The sequence below is a fragment of the Pseudophryne corroboree genome, chromosome 2, assembly GCF_028390025.1.
Source record: "Pseudophryne corroboree isolate aPseCor3 chromosome 2, aPseCor3.hap2, whole genome shotgun sequence".
Classification (NCBI taxonomy): Eukaryota; Metazoa; Chordata; class Amphibia; order Anura; family Myobatrachidae; genus Pseudophryne; species Pseudophryne corroboree.
In genome coordinates, this window is record NC_086445.1 from 1050182177 (window position 1) to 1050203534 (window position 21358).

General features: G+C 48.1%; 1 protein-coding gene across 2 annotated transcripts in view; it reads right to left on the bottom strand.

Annotated features, from left to right (window-relative positions):
- The window catches only part of LOC134988659 (pregnancy-specific beta-1-glycoprotein 3-like), a 270727-nt gene that overhangs the window by 48252 nt on the left and 201117 nt on the right, over window positions 1-21358 (bottom strand). For both annotated transcript variants that reach the window (XM_063950568.1, XM_063950567.1), the window contains 2 exons: window positions 19358-19612; window positions 793-929 (listed from right to left, as the gene is read on the bottom strand). In XM_063950568.1, coding sequence (XP_063806638.1) covers window positions 805-929; window positions 19358-19612 — 380 coding nt within the window. In that variant the 3' untranslated portion in view covers window positions 793-804. The remainder of the gene's footprint in view (window positions 1-792; window positions 930-19357; window positions 19613-21358) is intronic.

The following is a 21358-nucleotide window of genomic DNA, read 5'->3' on the forward strand; positions in this document are numbered from 1 at the left end:
GGAACAGGATTATTAACCCTTTGAGAGGAGGGGCCATTTCCCCCCCCCATGTCCCACGAAGCAGGCAAGCTGGTGCCAACCAGTCCTGCCTGAAAATAACAAACAGAAAAATAAATGCAGAAAACTCTTCAGGAGCTTCCATAAGCATGGCGGCTCTGGTAGGAGGGGCATAGAGGGAGGAGCCAGCACACACGCTCAAATTCTTAAAGTGCCAATTGCTCCTAGTGGACCTATACCCCATGGTACTAAATGGATTCCCAGTATCCTCTAGGACGTAAGAGAAAATTGGATGTATACGCATATGGTCCTCCCAACAGGAGGTATCAGTCTCATGGTGGCCCCTGAAATCTGTAAGCTAAAATAAGGATAGATGGGGGTTTGCACAAGGGCGCAGACATGTTCTTCCATGATTGCAGGAGAAGCAGATCCAATGGGGACCTGAGTCTTGGAATAATGTGCGCAGTCCGCTCAGAGTAGTTCTGAGTCACTTTGTACTAGGGGCTCAGTGACTGAGGACAGGGCGGCGCTGGGAGGGATCTATTCTAATGATGCAATAAGTAACAGCTGGCAGAGACGTCCTGATATAGTGTATTACGTGAATCCGTCTTGTGCATCGGGTGCGTTACTCTGTGCACATCTGTCACATTATCTTGTGTACTGTATAATAAACTTACCAGCTTACTGCGGTCATCACCCCACCAACTTGTACCCTGTATCTTTGTACTGCCTATGTTCCATAGAACCATATAACCTGTATCACATGCACATAGTGTAGCGTAGTCTGATACTTACACGTCTTACACGTTACGGGGTCCCCTTTGTGCTGTACACAGTGTAGAATGTGGCAATAATGAGGGGGGCTGTCGTTACAATCAGCACCACTGTGCCCCACATTACAGACTTCTCCAGGCAAGTGTAACATCTGCTGCCTGTAAAAGATAAAAGATTACAAAGTGTTTCCTGCATTACATTCTTCTACATGGTCATATCCATAGTGACTGTCAGAAAATATTTATTCATTTCATAGAGAGAATCTTCTAAAAGATGTATTATGAAAAAGGCAATATGTTTATTGCTCAAATGCCTTGAAAAAGACAGGTCCCTTACTAACGAATATACTAGGTAGGCGCTCAATACTGCAGAGACAACTACTAATAAAAATACAATTTAATACATATAATAGTATGATAACTATGACAATAAGGGGGTCATTCCGAGTTGATCGCTCGCTAGCTGCTTTTAGCAGCATTGCACACGCTAGGCCGCCGCCCTCTGGGAGTGTATCTTAGCTAAGCAGAATAGCGAACGAAAGATTAGCAGAATTGCGAATAGAAAATTCTTAGCAGTTTCTGAGTAGCTCCAGACCTACTCACAGATTGCGATCAGCTCAGGCCGTTTCGTTCCTGGTTTGACGTCACAAACAAGCCCTGCATTCGGCCAGCCACTCCCCCGTTTCTCCAGACACTCCCGCGTTTTATCCTGGCACGCCTGCGTTTTCCCGCACACTCCCAGAAAACGGTCAGTTTCTGGCCAGAAACACCCACTTCCTATCAATCACACTCCGATCACTTCAACGATGAAAATTCTTCGTTCGGACATGAGTAAATCTACTAAGTTTTGTGCTAAAATACTAACCGCATGCGCACTGCGTACCATGCGCATTTTTGCCTTAATCGCTCCGTTGCGAAAATCGGCAATGAGCGAACAACTCGGAATGACCCCCTAAAAACAATCATAAGACACAAATTTCTGAGTGAGTCACTGAATATCTTTTGGACTCATATCGATATTTAATATGCGTTGATAATGTCAATTATTAACATTAAACATAAAGCTATACACTATTACAGACTGAGTACGCTATTTGCGTACTGAGTACCGTAGGGGTACGCACTCAGCGTAACAGACGCTAGGCCGTGGGCGTGACGCACGAGCGACATGTACGCTCACGGATTCACGCTTCGTATCGAGCACGTTATAGGCGTACCGAGTACCGTACTGCTACGCTATTGGCGTAGCGGACGCTGCTCCGTGAGAGTGAGACACGAGCGGCGCAGACGCTCAGAGAATGATACACAGTAACCCTTATTAATAAAACACAGTAAGAATATGCTTATACTCTAAACCTTAGTAGTCAGATACTACAATGATGTAACGCTTAAAAACCTTAACAATGGGTATGCTGTTTGAGCTAAGAAAAGCCCTTTGCAGTAAACAGTGAAAACACAAGACCTGGTTTGGATTTAAAAACCACAGCAGCTCTAACACCGCCGTGGATGGTTTAGAGAAAAAGGGAAACACAATACAAGTTATACACTACAAACTAACATAGAAATCTAAACAGAATAACAGAAAATAACATGAACAATTGCAAACAAGAGCGAACAAATGAGAACATAAATGGAGAACAAAATGGCAAACAAAATGGCTACAGAGAATAATACATACGTGGGGATGATTCGCATGCGCGACCTGGATCCAGTCCTCAGCATTCAGGGAGAAAGCCTTCAGAGAGAGTGAGTCTGGCCAGGCAATGGTGGTCTTTATATAGCACAACATACATTCACAATACAATGGTACCTTGTATCTCATTGTTCATTGGACACAGGAATGTGTCTCCACATTATAGCAAAGGTCATAGGTGGATTTGAACAGGTGGGCTGTGTCTTTCCCCAACTGCTCTGGTGGGAGGTATCCGCAGGATTCCCGCCGCTTGTGTAATTTACAGCAAATACAGTTAATGTTCATAAACTACATTTGTACATAACTATACGCAGGAGCGAGCGATCCTTTCCTAACTAGCATCGGAATGTTACCCTTTAAATACCCTACAGCTGGATACTAGACACCACCTTTCAACCTTTGTCTGACCCTTCCTATCATGTAAAGAGGAATCTCTCTGTCCAGGAACAGTTTAAACTAAACAGACTCGCTGACATGGTCTAGGGGAATATTTACTACAAAACACACTATATGGGTTAAATATGCAACGATCGAGTCGCACGCTAGACGCTTACAAACTCTACCATAAATGCGCATGCCACGCGCGTGATCGCCGGAGCGATCTTTACGCAAATTGCGGATATGTGCACGCACGGCAGAGTGTGTGCACGCGCAGCGGGCATGTGCATGAGGGGTTAGTACAAGGTATACGCATCATGATATTTTTCGACTTTGACAGCGTGACAAGGGTATTCCTGGAGTTTAGAGTAGAGGTAAAATAATCAAATACTAACTGAATGTTCAGATATATATTTACCACTGTCAGTAGTAACAAGCGGAGGCTGTCAGTTTGTTTTCAGTCAGTCTCCACGCTGAACCCATATAACCGACCAATGGTACAGTATGTGAAATAGTACTAGAGTCACAGTCTGCATTCATATCCTATAAAGATAGCTCCATCCACGGTCTTGTAGCTCACAAGCAATGGAGTAAAGGTAATTGGGATTGGGCCCGCACAGCGGGAGCTCTGTGATAGTTCAGTATTAAACAGCTGATATGGCAGTGTAAGGAGACGCCACCTGCAGTCGCTAAATCTCACGCAGTAGGTGCGGTAATAACAGGAGCTGTCAGATATAACCGATGGATGTCGAGCAGCAGGTGCGGCACTACAAGAAGTCGCTGTGTGTAGCTGCTAACTTAAGGGGGGGAACACACAGAGAGATCCGTGCTGAAATTCTAAGCAATCTGACAAGATTGCTTAGATTGTAAGCACGGATCTCTCCATGTATCGCGATGCGTGCTGAGCGTTCTGTCTCTGGGGACATCTCCCCATGTGTACGGGGCTTTAGACAGCAGGTGCTGCGATCCAGGGAGCCGCTGAGTATAGGGTAACAGAGGCGGCAATATGTGAACCTTGTAAAGGTATATGATCAGCCAACATCACCTGCATCCAGGAGTCCCCCTCCGTATCCTCGCTGCAAGCGGCATCACACAGGTACCTTGGCACATGCGCATTGTGGCCACGAAACATTCGCTGTCTACCGATAATTGCTCAGTTGTGACACCATCAAAGGTTAAAATTCCAGTTCATAATCCTGGGCACTCTGCACATTGGGGCTGATTCTCCACAGACGCCAACGGCGAGTTTTGCATATTTGCGTTTGTCCTATTCTCAGCAGGAAGAAACTTGATCATATCCTTTTCTAAAAAAATAGGGCGTTTCAGGGCAGGAATCACACGGAACCGCTCTGGGAGTGTCGTGTATATAAAGCTCTGTGCGTTTCTGGGTTACACTAACGGGGAAGGAAACCAGTCTCTGACATATACAGTATCTAGCAGAGGCTGGCGCAGATACTAATGTGGTGTGACATCAGGGGGCGGTGCCGGTTCCCACTCATAGGACCATGGGGTGGCAAGGGGGAGGCTTGCCCCACCAAAACATTTATCAGGTGCCAATGTACTGGGTCAGTGTCAGGGTGGAGGCAATTCCCTTTCCGGCTGCTCAACCTCCTCCCTGACCACAGTCCTACTCCACCTGCACCCAGTCCTATTCCACCTGCCCACAGTCCTACTCCACCTGCCCACAGCCCTTCTTCATCTGCCCACAGTCCTACTCCACCTGCCCACAGTTCTACTCCACCTGCCCACAATCCTACCACACCTTCCCACAGTCCTACTTCACCTGCCCACAGTCCTACCCCACCTGCCCACAGCCCTACCCCACCCACCCACAGTCCTTCTCCACCTGCCCACAGTCCTACTCCACCTGCCCACAGTCCTACTCCACCTGCCCACAGTCCTAGCCCACCTGCCCACAGTCCTACTCCACCTGCCCACAGTCCTACTCCACCTGCCCACAGCTCTACACCCATCCACAGTCCTACCCCACCTGCCCACAGTCCTACTCCACCTGTCCACAGTCCTTCTCCACCTACCCGCAGTCCTACTCCACCTGCCCATAGCCCTTCTCCACCTGCCCACAGCCGTTCTCCACCTGCCCACAGCCCTACACACGTCCACAGTCCTACTCCACCTGCCCACAGCCCTACTCCACCTTCCCACAGTCCTACTCCACCTGCCCACAGCCCTACTCCACCTGTCCACAGTCCTACCCCACCTGCCCTCAGTCCTACTCCACCTGCCCACAGCCCTACTCCACCTGCCCACAGCCCTACTCCACCTGCCCACAGTCCTACCCCACCCGCCCACAGTCCTTCTCCACCTGCCCACAGCCCAACCCCACCTGCCCACAGTCCAACCCCACCTGCCCACATTCCAACCCCACCTGCCCACAGTCCTACTCCACCTGCCCACAGTCCTACTCCACCTGCTCACAGTCCTACTCCAACTGTCCACAGTCCTACTCCACCTGCCCATAGTCCTACTCCACCTGCCCGTCTCCACCTGCCCCCAGTCCTACTCCACCTGCCCACAGTCCTACCCCACCTGCCCACAGCCCTTCTCCACCTGCCCACAGTCCTATTCCACCTGCCCAGTCCTACTCCACCTGCCCAGTCCTACTCCACCTGCCCACAGTCCTACTCCACCTGCCCACAGCCCTTCTCCACCTGCCCACAGTCCTACTCCAACTGCCCACAGTCCTACTCCACTTGCCCATACTCCTACTCCACCTGCCCACAGCCCATCTCCACCTGCCCACAGCCCTACTCCACCTGCCCACAGTCCTACCCCACCTGACCACAGCCCTTCTCCACCTGCCCAGTGTCCTACTCCACCTGCCCAGTCCTACTCCACCTGCCCACAGTCCTACTCCACCTGCCCACATCCCTTCTCCACCTGCCCACAGTCCTACTCCACCTGCCCACAGTCCTACTCCACCTGCCCACAATCCAACCCCACCTGCCCACAGTCCTACTCCACCTGCCCACAGTCCTACTCCACCTGCTCACAGTCCTACTCCAACTGCCCACAGCCCTATTCCACCTGCCCACAGTCCTACTCCACCTGCCCACAGTCCTACCCCACCTGCCCACAGCCCTTCTCCACCTGCCCACAGCCCTACTCCACCTGCCCAGTCCTACTCCACCTGCCCACAGTCCTACTCCACCTGCCCACAGTCCTACTCCACCTGCCCACAGCCCTTCTCCACCTGCCCACAGTCCTACTCCACCTGCCCACAGTCCTACTCCACCTGCCCACAGTCCAACCCCACCTGCCCACAGTCCTTCTCCACCTGCCCACAGTCCTACTCCACCTGCTCACAGTCCTACTCCAACTGCCCACAGTCCTACTCTACCTGCCCATAGTCCTACTCCACCTGCCCACAGTCCTACCCCACCCGCCCACAGTCCTTCTCCACCTGCCCACAGCCCTACTCCACCTGCCCACAGCCCTTATCCACCTGCCCACAGCCCGTCTCCACCTGCCCACAGTCCTACTCCCCCTTTCCCCACGTGCACCCAACTTCAGCCCCTACAATGTGTGGTTTGTTACTGTGGGACCAGCCCTACACCTCCCACCTCTCACCTCCCACTTCATATGTTCCTCCCCTCTTCCCCCTCAGCTCCCCCTTCGTCCTTACCAGTTCCTCTTCCTCTTGGCAATTTAGAGGTACCAAATGAAATTACAGCTTTACCCCCTCCAACCTAAAAATAATGGTGGCACCCCTGTTCCCATAGCACACAGATGGACCCTGTATTCACATTAGGTAGTAAATCTGCTTCTGCGGCTGCCAGTAAATACTTTGAATAATGACTTTTATTTTTCATACCCCTTACTAGTCGGCTTGGTGTTTTAGAATAATGTATATATAAAACAGGGTACTAGTGGCCCACCCCCATTTCACTATATGGTCCTATAAACTAACAGCTGTGTGATCTATAAAGCGCAGAACAAAGAGACTGAGAATGCAGCTTCTAATTACTAATTATCACTATCTCTAAAAAACAAACAAAAAAAGCGTAATGAGCTTACCAAATGTACTTGGTAATTAAATGAATATTAAAATCAATACCTAATCAACTGATGTATCAAAACCAAATACAAAGGATATACTCTATAAAAAACAGAAGTTTATAGAAGAAAATCAGCAGTAAAGAAGTGCACCAGCACACCACATGCAATAAGAACTGCAATAGCACACCACGAGCAATAAGAACTACACTAGCAAACCACGTGCAATAAGAACTGCACTAGCAAACCACGTGCAATAAGAAATGCACTAGCACACCAAATGCAATAAGAACTGCACTAGCACACCACATGCAATAAGAACTGCACTAGCACACCACATGCAATAAGAACTGAAATAGCACACCACATGCAATAAGAACTGCAATAGCACACCACATGCAATAAGACCTGCAATAGCACACTACATGCAATAAGAACTGCAATAGCATACCACGAGAAATAAGAACTGCAATAGCACACTACATGCAATAAGAACTGCAATAGCACACCACATGCAATAAGAACTGCAATAGCACACCACGAGCAATAAGAACTGCACTAGTGCACCACTTGCAATAAGAATTCAATAGCGAACCACATGCAATAAGAACTGCAATAGCACAACACATGCAATAAGAACTACACAGGCTTAATTTAATATGGGACGGAGAAGTGCTAAAATCGCTATTTTGCACTAGCACACCACATGCAACAAGAACTGCAATAGCGCGCCACATGCAATAAGAACTGCACTGGCACATCACATTCATTAAGAACTGCAATGGCACATCACATGCATTAAGAACTGCACTAGCGCACCACTTGCAATAAGAATTCACTAGCAAACCACATGCAATAAGAAGTGCAATAGCACAACACATGCAATAAGAACTGCAATAGCACAACACATTCAATAAGAACTGCAATAGCACACCACATAAAATAAGAACTGCAATAGCACACCACATAAAATAAGAACTGCAATAGCACACCACGAGCAATAAGAACTGCAATAGCACACCACATAAAATAAGAACTGCAATAGCACACCACATAAAATAAGAACTGCAATAGCACACCACATAAAATAAGAACTGCAATAGCACACCACATAAAATAAGAACTGCAATAGCACAGCACATGCCATAAAATGCTTTGGTGTATATTTATGCCAGTTTTACCTGCAGAATATGAAATGACAAATACGCGCTTGGTTATGTATGTAATATTAGGTCTGTTTTCAAAGGATCTTCAGAAATGAAAGAAAGCAGATAGCGCCACCTGCTGATTGTTATGTGGAATATGGATTCTCGACATGGTTTAATTGTCTCATAGAAGATGTTCCTATAGGAAAACCATTATATAGAGGACGATGTATCCCCATTGGTCAGTAGTATTGTATGTGAGAAAACGGCAGATGCCAAATAACATAAGGGTAAGATAACGCTGTCAGAAAACACACACAGGGGCCTATTCATCAATAATAATTGTGGGTATACCCCCCGAGATCACCCCTTTTATTGGGGTACCCACAAATATTGCTTATACTTGAATGTATGTGTATGGGAGTGCTGTAGATATGTGCTGTGGGTCCCCAGTTTTGCACGCAACAGCAGTCGCCATAGATTTCTGTAAAACGTTCCAGAGCTTGTACCCGGCAGCTAACGCCATTCTCCTGATGTTAGCCTATAGGCTACAGAGGACCAGCGTTACTGGGAGAAGGATATGTAGGATCTCTCCCCGGCACTCTCCACTCACACATGTACTGGGAGCAGACCACGCATACAGTGTAGTGCACCTAGCTCCTGAGTGTAGTGACAACATCAATCCCATCACTTCTAACACAGGGGGTGCCGCGGGTGGGGGCGGGTGCGGGAGTGCCGCGGGTGGGGGCGGGTGTGGGCGTGCTGCGGGTGGTGGAGGGGCAAGTTCAGGGGGTGCTGCAGGTGGGGGAGGGGCATGGGAGGGGGTGCCACGGTTGGGGGATGGGCGAATGCATCAACTACTCACCAGAAAGTAAAAGGATCATGGCCTGCATCCAGCAACCTCTCCTATATATTTGGGCAGATCTGTGACTCTCTAACTCTGACTCCGCCCAGCGTTGTGACTCCGCCCAGCATTAGGAAATGAGTCATCTGGGAAAATATATAGGAGATTATTGCAGCAAATAGTGGTGATCAGACATTATAATTATTGGGCCTCGGCTCTGTTTGCCCAAATATTGCGCAGGCGTATTACCCCACTCTGGCTGCCTGTACACCCAACCATGGATCACACCTCAGTACAGAAACCTGACCGCTGTGCGGAGATAAGAGAACAGCAGCATCAGCTCCTCGCTGTCATTGTGCAGAGGTGAAGAGGGCATTTACCATGGATCCAGGGGCGCAGGAATGTATTATGGTTAGGGGAGACATAGTAATATATACATTTTGGCGTTTCTCCCCCTCTCCTGTGTGGGGAGCGCTTACCCCTGACTCCTACTGTAAAAAGGCTGCCGCCGGCGCCGCATCCTGCTGCCACATGTCCTGGTCGGCCTTCACTTCAGGGATGCATTACTGGGAGGAGGCGTGGCCATGCTGGGCCTGCTGAGACATTCCCGCCTCCCACCCAGTAATGCATCAGTGGTGAAGAACCGGACAGGACGGGGCAGCACGCTGCGGTGCCGGCTGCAGACTTAAAGTACAGTAGGAGTCTCAGCGGGGATCCAGAGGTAAGCGCTGCCCCTCTTTCATGTTTGGGAAGGGGGGGGAGAATGGTGCCCCCTTGCCCCTCCCCCCACGTTCCGATGCAACTGCATGGATCGCATATTGCATGTGATCTGGGCAGGATCTTACTGCACATTGCAATATGTGATCCTATCCGCTAAATGTATCATCCAGCACATGCCGGGACAGGAGCCCGTTCCTGCGATGTGCTGTGACGGCTGCCGGGAGGTCTGCGCATGCGCGGTCAGCTGAAACTGCGCTGCACATCGGACACTTCTGGGGAGAGTTCCTCTGCCGACTGCAAGTGCGATCTGCATCCCATAGGCTACAATGGGCTACCGCCATCTTCACATGACGGTAGCTGCGGGTGCCTACTGTATATCAGGAACGCATCACATTCCAGGTATTGGTAAATCTGGCAGCATTGCACCCCCCATTGAAACTTATGGGGGACGCGGCTGCTGGTGGGAATGGAGGGATCGCAGCAGGTATTGACGCGTCCCTCCTACATACACTCAGGTGTTACCTAATATTTGTGGCTAGTCCCCGAAAACGGGTGTTGTTCAGGGAAATAGCCACAAATATGCAATGATAAATGGCCCCTTAGTAGGATCAGCAATCATGGTCAGATGCCAAGGGAATATTCCTCAGCTCTGTCATGGCCGTCATGGCGGGGAGATTTAAGATGCCAACAAAACGTGACATGTGCGGCACTGGGTCTCCGCTATTCTATGGCAGCACTACAGTGGCGCAGCGCATACATCTCACATATCTCAGAAATAGACAGATTGGGGGCATGTGACAATGTGGACGCTATTGATACAGAAGACAGCGATAGTCACCTGACTGTATAAGCATAATTTCTGCTGTGGGGTACACTGGGCTCCACAAGGATTCACATAAGGGTGTAGAGTAGGATCTTGATCTGAGGCACCAACAGGATCAAAGCTTTGACCTTCTTCTCAAGATGCACAGCGCCACCTCCTCTATAACTCCGCCTCCGTGCACAGGAGCTCAGTTTGTAAGTTGGTGCCATGCAGTAAGCAGGCAATCAACAGGAGGGCTGAAGACTTCTAGGGCTGACATCCCCTCATTCAGTCAGACATCCCCTGCTGCAGCTTCATCACTCCCCCAGCGGTGCTGTACACTCCCGCGCCCTGGTTGCTGGGTCACTACAGTGGAGGCTCCGGTGTACTTCTGGTTAGTCACACACAGCCGCCGCTGACCTCCTGAATCGCGTGGCCGCAGGTACAAGGGGAGGTAAGGGGTCTCTTTGGCCGCTGTTTACCGCGATCCGGCGTGGCTGTGGTAGGCGGGCCGCGCACACTGGCGTGGACACTGTAACAAAGAAACCTCTCCACTAGTCACTGGGACATAAGGGCACAGGTGGGGGGGGGGTTTCTCTCTTAAAAACCCCGTTTTAACAAAGCCCGCAGCGCCTGGTGGGGAAGCCAGCAGGGGGATAAGGCCTAACCTGTAGCCCCTCCCCCAGCCCGCAATTTCAGTGAATGTTCCCGCCCTGGAGCTGCATATCTCTCCCTCACTCCCTGTCAGCCGCCATCACGCAGAGCTGAGCTGTTCCTGGGACTGCTGGGGCAAATCCTCCTCTGTAAAGCCGCCTGATCGCCAGCGCTGTGCATTTTACAGGACACTTAAGTATTCTACCTGTCACTGGGACAGTGTTAGTTAAGAAGGAGTGCATACTGTCAGGGCTGTGTGGTACAAACGCCCTGTGATATACATCCAGTATTTACTGTGCTTTGTTATATCTATTGTTGACACATATAGCTATACTGAGTATTACTTTGTATTGCTAGTCCAGTGCAGTTTTATGGTGTATAATTTCTGCATGGTACGTTTGTGACTATATATGTGTGTGTGCATGTAGCTGCTGCGTGGCTGCCATATCGGGTATTTCACTCAGTGTGCTACTCTTATATTCTGTAACCTGAGAGCTCAGAGTGTCAGGTTTGATAAATAATATAGGTGTTTCACAAGATATACTTGCTGTGTATTTTTCTTTGTGATTTATAGTCACTATATATTTCTTGGATTCCCGGCTAGTGCTGACAGGAAGGTCACACTACACTAGGAGTTCTTGCTAGGTAAATCGCTGCTAGGAATTGAACCAGGTTGCCTAATATTGTGCTTATTGTTATGTCAGCTACACAAGGCAACGGAGCTGGGGCTTCTCCCACATTGCGTAGTGGTGATGCTGCAGACATTTTGGAGGAAAATTTGGCAGCAGAGAGTTCAGGTTCAGGGGGTTCCTTACCCCCCAGTGGGTCCGTAGCAGCGTGGGCAAAACTGACCCGCCTTGGGCTACCTTCTCCACACTGTTAAACACGCTTGTAACTAAATTGACGCCCCCTGTGGGACCACTTGTGCCACTGCAGCAGTTCATGGTCCCTGCAATTAATCCGCCATGGGCAGATCAAATCTTCACTCAGTTACAGCAATTGAACCGGTCACTGACTAAATCTAAATCTCTCTTTCGCCCTCTTAAGACTAAACTGTCTTCTAAACGGGCAATTACCTCCTCACAATCTACTGCTATCCCGGACACATCCTCGGAGGAGGATGGTGCATATACCGACCCCACAGACACTGACTCAGATGCTTTTGATGGGGTAGGAAAGTCAATGGTGGATGTCCCTGATTTGTTTGAGGCTGTCAGGCTCATTCTTCAGGTCCCTGATGAAACTGAGCCTGAGACTGTCCCTAAAAAGCCGGACAGATTTAAACGTAAGAGGGTGGTTAAACAAGTTTTACCTCATTCTCAACACCTGGCTGACGTATGTCAGGAATCCTGTGAAAATCTGGGGACAAAATTCACACCAAATAAGAGACTGTTGGCTCGCTATCCTCTCTCTGCGGAGCTATGTAAAAATTGGGAAACTCCTCCACCTGTTGATTCTCATGTGGCTTGCATGGTAGTTTCCTCAGCTCTGCCTGTAACTACCGTCACCTCTTAGAAGGAACCAACGGATAGACAAGTGGAGGGTTGTTTGAAAGCAATTTACACCCTAATGGGGGCTGTGCATAGGCCAACCATTGCAGCAACATGGGCTGCTGAAGCTGTTGAGGCGTGGGCTTAGGAGCTAAAGGCGGAGCTGCCTTCTAATGCTTCTGAGCATGCTCGACAATGTCTCTTGTATATTACCATGGCTTCTCTGTACCTTAAGGAGGCGCCTCCGATGCCGGGGTGCTGGCAGCCAGGGCTACTACTACATCCGTCTTGGCCAGACGTATCCTTTGGTTGAGATCCTGGTCGGTGGATATGGATATGGATGCCAAGAAAACCCTGGAGGTGCTTCCTTTCAAGGGAGACATTCTCTTTGGAGAAGACCTCAATAAGATTGTGGCTGATCTGGCTACTGCTAAAACAGCTTGCCTACCTAGTACAGCACCTTCTGCACAGAAGACTAAAAGTACTTTCCCTCGGCCCTTTCGTCCTCCAGGTAAAGCAAAAGGTCAGTACCCAAAGCAAGCTCGTGTTTCCAGACCTGCAAAGCCCAGACTGAGGCGAGCCTGGGCTGCCAGTCAGCATTCGTGGATGCTCTGGCAATTCCATGGAACTTTCGGCTGCCGTATGTAACATAGTAACATAGTATCTGAGGTCGAAAAAAGACAATTGTCCATCGAGTTCAACCTATTTGTGGTCTCCTATGCATGATGATTTGACTAAAATTTCTGACTGATGCTGCTGTCATCCCTATTTATAGTAACTATAATGCATGACTATGCACCATACCCCTGGATATCCTTATCCATTAGGAATTTATCTAACCCATTCTTAAAGGTGTTGACAGATTCCGCCATTACAACTCCCTCGGGCAGGGAATTCCAAACACGTATTGTCCTTACCGTGAAAAAGCCTTTACGCCGTATTGTGCGGATTCTCCTCTCCTCTAACCTGAGCGAGTGTCCACGAGTCCTCTGTGTTGATCTAACCAAAAACAGGTCCCGCGCAAGCTCTGTGTATTGTCCCCTTATATATTTGTAGATGTTGATCATATCCCCTCTTAGTCTCCACTTTTCCAATGTAAACATGCCTAGTCTTTCAAGCCTTTCCTTGTATTCCATCGTCTCCATGCCCTTAATTAGTTTGGTCGCCCTCCTCTGTACCTTTTCAAGCTCCAGGATATCCTTTTTGTAGTACGGTGCCCAGAATTGTACACAGTATTCAAGGTGTGGCCTCACTAGTGATTTATATAACGGGAGTATAATACTCTCGTCCCTAGCATCAATACCCCGTTTTATGCATGCTAATATCTTATTAGCCTTCTTTGCTGCAGTCCTACTTTGGGTACTACTGCTTAGCTTGCTATCTATGAGGACACCTAAGTCCTTTTCCAGTACAGAATCCCCTAATTTTACCCCATTTAGTAGGTAGGTGTAATTTTTGTTCTTGTTACCACAGTGCATTACCTTACACTTGTCTGTGTTGAAGCGCATTCTCCATTTGGCTGCCCATGCTTCTAATTTAGCTAAGTCATTCTGAAGAGACTCGGCATCCTCCTCTGTATTTATAGCCTTACACAATTTGGTATCATCTGCAAAAATTGACACCATGCTCTCTAGACCTTCTGTTAGGTCGTTAATGAAAATATTGAACAATAGCGGTCCTAATACTGAGCCTTGCGGCACACCACTTAGCACTTCAGTCCAAGTTGAAAAAGATCCATTAACCACAACGCGCTGCTCCCTGTTATCTAACCAGTTTTTGACCCAAGTGCATATTGTGCTTCCTAGCCCTGATTCTTGTAGCTTGTAGATAAGTCTCATGTGTGGTACAGTATCGAACGCTTTGGCAAAGTCTAAAAATATTACATCCACGTCTTTACCCTGATCTAGGTTTGCGCTTACTGTTTCATAAAAGCCAAGTAAGTTGGTTTGACAGGATCTGTCCTTCATAAACCCATGTTGATTCCTTTTAATGACCTTATTGACTTCAAGGAACTTCTGAATACTATCTCTTAGAATACCTTCCAATACTTTCCCCACTATAGATGTAAGACTAACTGGTCTATAATTACCTGGTTCAGCTTTACTTCCCTTTTTGAATATAGGCACTAATTCCGCTATACGCCAGTCTTTGGGAACCATACCTGATATAACTGAATCCTTAAAGATCAAAGATAGCGGTTTTGCCAGTTCAGAGTGAAGCTCCATTAGAACCCTTGGGTGAATACCATCGGGCCATGGTGATTTATTAATCTTTAAATGTTTTAATCGGTCACAGACTACTTCCTCGCTTAAATAAGTACCTATCAGTGGAATATTCTCATTATTGAGATTGTGTGTCAGTCCCTGAAATGGGTCCTCTCTAGTGAATACTGTTGAAAAAAACTAATTTAGTGTGTCCGCTATGTCATTATCATTTTTGCTTAAGACTCCCAACTTGTCTTTTAAAGGGCCTATACTCTCCTTCTTTAATCTCTTGCTATTAATGTATTTAAAGAATTTTTTGGGATTCGCTTTGCTTTCCGTTGCTACTAGTTTTTCAGTTTCTACTTTAGCCGCTCTTATTTCCTTTTTGCAAATTTTGTTACATTCCTCATAGTGCTGAAATGACTCTGCTTCCCCGTCAGATTTGTATTTCCATATTACTCGGTGTCACTCCTGCCCAGAGTAATATGGAAGTTCAAGCAAGAAGGAGGAAACCTACTTCTGGTCGCTCCAGCATGGCCCAGATGGCACTGGTTATCCGATCTACAGGGCCTCTCATTGGATCGTCCCCTTCTACTTCCACAATGACCCGACCTTCTCGTTCAGGGCCCTTGTGTTTACCAGGACTAGGCTCTTGAAGCTTTCATCCTGAGGGCCAAGGGTTTTTCTGAGGCGGTCGTTCAAACTACTGTATATTGAAGGCCCATAAGCCGGCTTCTGCTCGGATCTACCATAGGGTCTGGAATTCTTACTTTACTTGGTGTGCGTCTCATAATCATGACGTTTTCAAGTTCAGTACGGCCAAACTATTGTCCTTCCTACAACAGGGCCTGGACTCCGGCCTTCGTCTGGCCTCCCTCAAGGTTCACATTTCTGCCTTGTCGGTTTGGTTTAAGAGAAAGGTTGCTGCCCTACCTGATGTTGATACATTCACTCAGGGCATGTTGTGGATTCAGCCTCCTTATGTGCCACATGTGGCCCCTTGGGATCTGTTGGTGGTTCTGGAGGCCTTACAAGAGTCTCCGTTTGAACCTCTTGCCTCTGCTGACCTTAAGTGGCTTTCTTTTAAGGTGCTATTTTTGCTGGCTATTGCTTCAGCTAGAAGTGTCTCGGACTTGGGTGCCTTATCCTGTAAGTCTCCCCATTTCATTTTTCACTGTGACCGGGTGGTTCTTAGAACGCAGCCAGGTTATTTACCCAAGGTGGGGGTCTTCCTTACACCTTAACCAGGAGATTGCGGTTGTGGCCTTTAATTCTTCTGAGATGTTTTCCAAAGAGCGGTCTTTGGATGAAGGGGGTCATTCCGAGTTGTTCGCTCGCAAGCTGCTTTCAGCAGCTTTGCACACGCTAAGCCGCCGCCTACTGGGAGTGAATCTTAGCTTATCAAAATTGCGAACGAAAGATTCTCAAAATTGCGAATAGACACTTCTTAGCAGTTTCTGAGTAGCTCCAGACTTACTCGGCATCTGCGATCAGTTCAGTCAGTTTCGTTCCTGGTTTGACGTCACAAACACACCCAGCGTTCGCCCAGACACTCCTCCGTTTCTCCAGCCACTCCCGCGTTTTTCCCTGAAACGGTAGCGTTTTTTCCCACACACCCATAAAACGGCCTGTTTCCGCCCAGAAACACCCACTTCCTGTCAATCACATTACGATCACCAGAACGAAGAAAAAACCTCGTAATGCCGTGAGTAAAATACCTAACTGCATAGCAAATTTACTTGGCGCAGTCGCACTGCGGACATTGCGCATGCGCATTAGCGACTATTTGCTCCGTTGCGAGAAAAAAAATAACGAGCGAACAACTCGGAATGACCCCCGAAGTACGGGCTCTCCGTATCTATGTGAAGAGAACGTCCTCCGTTAGGAAATCTGATTCTCTTTTTGTACTGTTTGGTTTTCACAAACGTGGCTGGCCTGCTTACAAGCAGACACTGGCCAGATGGATTAGAATGATGATTGCACATGCTTATGTACAGGCTGGTCGTCCGGTTGCTGCTACCATCAAAGCCCATTCTACCTTCTTGGGCGGCCCACCGTGGTGCGACCCTTGAACAGTTGTGCAAGGCGGCTACGTGGTCCCCAGGGAACATGTTCATTAGGTTCTATGCCTTCGATACTTCCGCCTCCCAGGAAGCTTCCTTTGGACGTCGGGTTCTTGTGCCCGCTACAGTGCATCCCCTCCCATAAGGAACTGTTTTCAGACATCCCCGGTGTGAATCCTTGTGAATCCTTGTGGAGCCCATTGTACCCCGCAGCAGAAAACGAGATTTATGGTAGGAACTTACCGTTGTTAAATCTCTTTCTGCGAGGAACACTGGGCTCCACAAGGCACCCACCCTGAGGCACTTGGCTTCTTTGGGTTGGTGTGGCATAGCCGCTGACACCCTCTCCTGTGGTGAGTGTGGTGTAATTGGCTACAAGCAATTGTCGTCTCTAGTACCTGCTACTGCATTGGGCTGGTTAACGAAACTGAGCTCCTGTGCAGGGAGGCGGGGTGATATAGGAGGCGGCGCTATGCATCTTGGGAAGAAGGTCAAAGCTTTGAGCCTGTTGGTGCCTCTGATCAAGATCCTACTCTACACCCCGATGTGAATCCTTGTGGAGCCCAATGTACCTCGCAGAAAGAGATTTAACAACGGTAAGATCTTACCATAAATCTCGTTATTCTGATGTCAGCCATTTGTACATGTACATTGCATCCGGAAAGTATTCACAGTGCTTCACTTTTTCCACATTTTGTTATGTTACAGCCTTATTCCAAAATGGAATAAATTCATTTTTTCCCTCGAAATTCTACACACAATACCCCATAATGACAACGTGAAAAAAGTGTTTTTGAGATTTTGCAAATTTATTAAAAAACAACAACTAAGAAATCACAATACTTTGTTGATGCACCTTTGGCAGCAATTACAGCCTCAAGTCTTTTTGAATATGATGCCACAAGTTTGGCACACCTATCTTTAGCCAGTTTCACCCATTCCTCTTTGCAGCACCTCTCAAGCACCGGTTGGATGGGAAGCGTCGGTGCACAGCCATTTTCAGATCTCTCCAGAGATGTTCAATCGGATTCAAGTCTGGGCTCTGGCTGGGCCACTCAAGGACATTCACAGAGTTGTCCTGAAGCCACTTCTTGCTGTGGCTGGCTGTGTGCTTAGGGTCGTTGTCCTGCTGAAAGTTGAACCATTGCACAAGTCTGAGGTCAAGAGCACTCTGGAGCAGGTTTTCATCCAGGATGTCTCTGTACATTGCTGCATTCATCTTTCCCTCTATCCTGACTAGTCTCCCAGTTCCTGCCGCTGAAAAACATCCCAACAGCATGATGCTGCCACCACCATGCTTCACTATAGGGATGGTATTGGCCTGGTGATGAGCGGTGCCTGGTTTCCTCCAAACATGACGCCTGGCATTTTCGCCAAAGAGTTCAATCTTTGTCTCATCAGACCAGAGAATTTTGTTTCTCATGGTCGGAGAGTTCTTAAGGTGCATTTTGGAAAACTCCAGGCAGGCTGCCATGTGCTTTTTTACTAAGGAGTGGCTTCCGTCTGGCCACTCTACCATAAAGGCCTGATTGATGGATTGCTGCAGAGATGGTTGTCCTTCTGGATGGTTCTCCTCTGTCCACAGACGAATGCTGTAGCTCTGTCAGAGTGACCATCGGGTTCTTGATCACCTCCCTGACTAGGGCCCTTCTCCCCTGAACGCTCAGTTTAGACAGCCAGTCAGCTCTAGGAAGAGTCCTGGTGGTTCTGAACTTCTTCCATTTACGGATGATGGAGGCCACTGTGCTCATTAGGACTTTCAAAGCAGCAGATATTTTTCTGTACCCTTCCCCAGATTTGTGCCTCATGACAATCCTGTCTCGGAGGTCTACATACAATTCCTTTGACTTCATGCTTGGTTTGTGCTCAGACATGCACTGTCAAGTGTGGGACCTTATATAGACAGGTGTGTGCCTTTCCAAATCATGTCCAATCAATTGAAATTACCACAGATGGACTCCAATTAAGCTGTAGGAACATCTCTAGGATAATCAGTGGAAACAGAATGCACCTGAGCTCAATTTTGAGCTTCATGGCAAAGGCTGTGAATACATATGTACATGTGATTTCTTAGTTTTTTTTATTTTTAATAAATTTGCAAAAATCACAAAAAACTTTTCTCACGTCATTATGGGGTATTGTGTGTGGAATTTGGAGGGAAAAAATGAATTTATTCCATTTTGGATAAAGGCTGTAACATAACAAAATGTGGAAAAAGTGAAGCACTGTGAATACTTTACGGATGCACTGTATAACAGGAATGGGCAAAGATTTGCCCCATGTCACTGTACACCATACTTGCCTACCTAACCCTGTCCATGAGGGAGAAAATGCTCTGTCCTTGGACTTTCCTGGTAATGTATGATTGCCATCACCTGTGGTGAGCTGGGTAATTGATAAGAAAGGTGTTTCACCATAGGTGATGGCAATCATACATTACCAGGAAAGTCCAGGAACAGAGCATTTTCTCCCTCATGGAGAGGGTCAGGTAGGCAAGTATGCTGTACACGGATTGTTACCACTCAGGAATAAAGCAGCACAGTGACTACTCTCCCCTATACAAGTGGAGCGCACACTCACCGAGACAGGTATACACTGAAGGATCAGTCACAGATCCCCCCAACTGGTTTATGACAGAGCAGGAAACATTCCAGGGGCCTCCTATGGGCACTGTGTAATTCACACCAGCCCACCGGGAACTAGCATTCACAGCCACTAACTGTCCATTCACTGTCAGGGAAAATGAGGGATCTGTCCCACTCAGCACCCAGCAGGAGATCACAGCGAGGCCATTTTGGAGACAAGATACATTCAGGACAGGGTCTGACACTGGAGCTAAATGAGAGAAAGACGGAGAAAACATGTGACGTGTAAATGAGTCGAGTAACAAGCATGTGAGGAGAGAGCAGAGAGAGCATGGTGTGAGGAGGAGCATGGTGTGAGGAGGGAGCAGGGTGTGGGGAGATAGCAGAGGGAGCAGAGTGAGGAGAGAGCAGAGGTAGCAAAGTGTGAGGAGAGAGCAGAGGGAGCAGAGTGAGGATAGAGCAGAGGGAGCAGGGTGTGAGGAGAGAGCAGAGGGAGCAGAGTGTGAGGAGAGAGCAGAGGGAGCAGAGTGTGAGGAGATAGCAGAGGGAGCAGGGTGTGGAGAGAAAGCAGAGGGAGCAGTGTGTGAGGAAACAGCAGAGTGTGAGGAGAGAGAAGAGTGTGAGTAGAGAAAAGAAGGAGCAGAGTGTGAGGAGAGAGAAGAGTGTGAGTAGAGAAAAGAAGGAGCAGAGTGTGAGGAGAGAGGAGAATGTGAGTAGAGAAAAGAAGGAGCAGAGTGTGAGGAGAGAGAAGAGTGTGAGTAGAGAAAAGAAGGAGCAGAGTGTGAGGAGAGAGAAGAGTGTGAGTAGAGAAAAGAAGGAGCAGAGTGTGAGGAGAGAGAAGAGTGTGAGTAGAGAAAAGAAGGAGCAGAGTGTGAGGAGAGAGGAGAGTGTGAGTAGAGAAAAGAAAGAGCAGAGTGTGAGGAGAGAGGAGAGTGTGAGTAGAGAAAAGAAAGAGCAGAGTGTGAGGAGAGAGAAGAGTGTGAGTAGAGAACAGAAGGAGCAGAGTGTGAGGAAAGCAGAGGGTATTAAATATAGAGAGAAAGCAGAGGGAGCTAGGTGTGAGGAGAGAGCTGAGAGCGAGGAAAGAACTAAGGGAGCAGAGTGTGAGGAGAGAGCAGGGAAAGCAGGGTGTAAAGTGAGGTGATAGTGGAGGGTGAGGAGAGAATAGAGAATAGGGAGGAGAGAATAGGGAGCGGAGTATGAGGTGACAGTAGAGGGTTAGAAGAGAATAGGGAGCGCAGTATGGGGTGATAGAGGGTGATGAGAGAATAGGGAGCAGAGTATGAGGTGATATAGAGGGTGAGGAGAGAATAGGAAGCGGAGTATGAGGTGATATAGAGGGTGAGGAGAGAATAGAGAGCGGAGTATGAGGTGACAGTAGAGGGTGATGAGAGAATAGGGAGCAGAGTATGAGGTGATAGTAGAGGGTGAGGAGAGAATAGGGAGTGGAGTATAAGGTGATAGTAGAGGGTGAGGAGAGAATAGGGAGCGGAGTATGAGGTGACAGTAGAGGGTGAGGAGAGAATAGGGAGCGGAGTATGAGGTGACAGTAGAGGGTGAGGAAAGAATAGGGAGTGGAGTATAAGGTGATAGTAGAGGGTGAGAAGAGAATAGGGAGCGGAGTATGAGGTGATAGTAGATGGTGAGAAGAGAATAGGGTGCGGAGTATGAGGTGATAGTAGAGGGTGAGAAGAGAATAGGGAGGGGAGTATGAGGTGATAGAGGGTGAGGACAGGATAGGGAACAGAGTATGAGGTGATAGTAGAGGGTGAGGAGAGAATAGGAAGTGGAGTATGAGGTGATAGTAGAGGGTGAGGAGAGAATAGGGAGCAGAGTATGAGGTGATAGTAGAGGGTGAGGAGAGAATATGGAGTGGAGTATGAGGTGATAGTAGATGGTGAGGAGAGAATAGGGAGTGGAGTATGAGGTGATAGTAGAGGGTGAGGAGAGAATAGGGAGCGGAGTATGAGGTGATAGTAGAGGGTGAGAAGAGAAT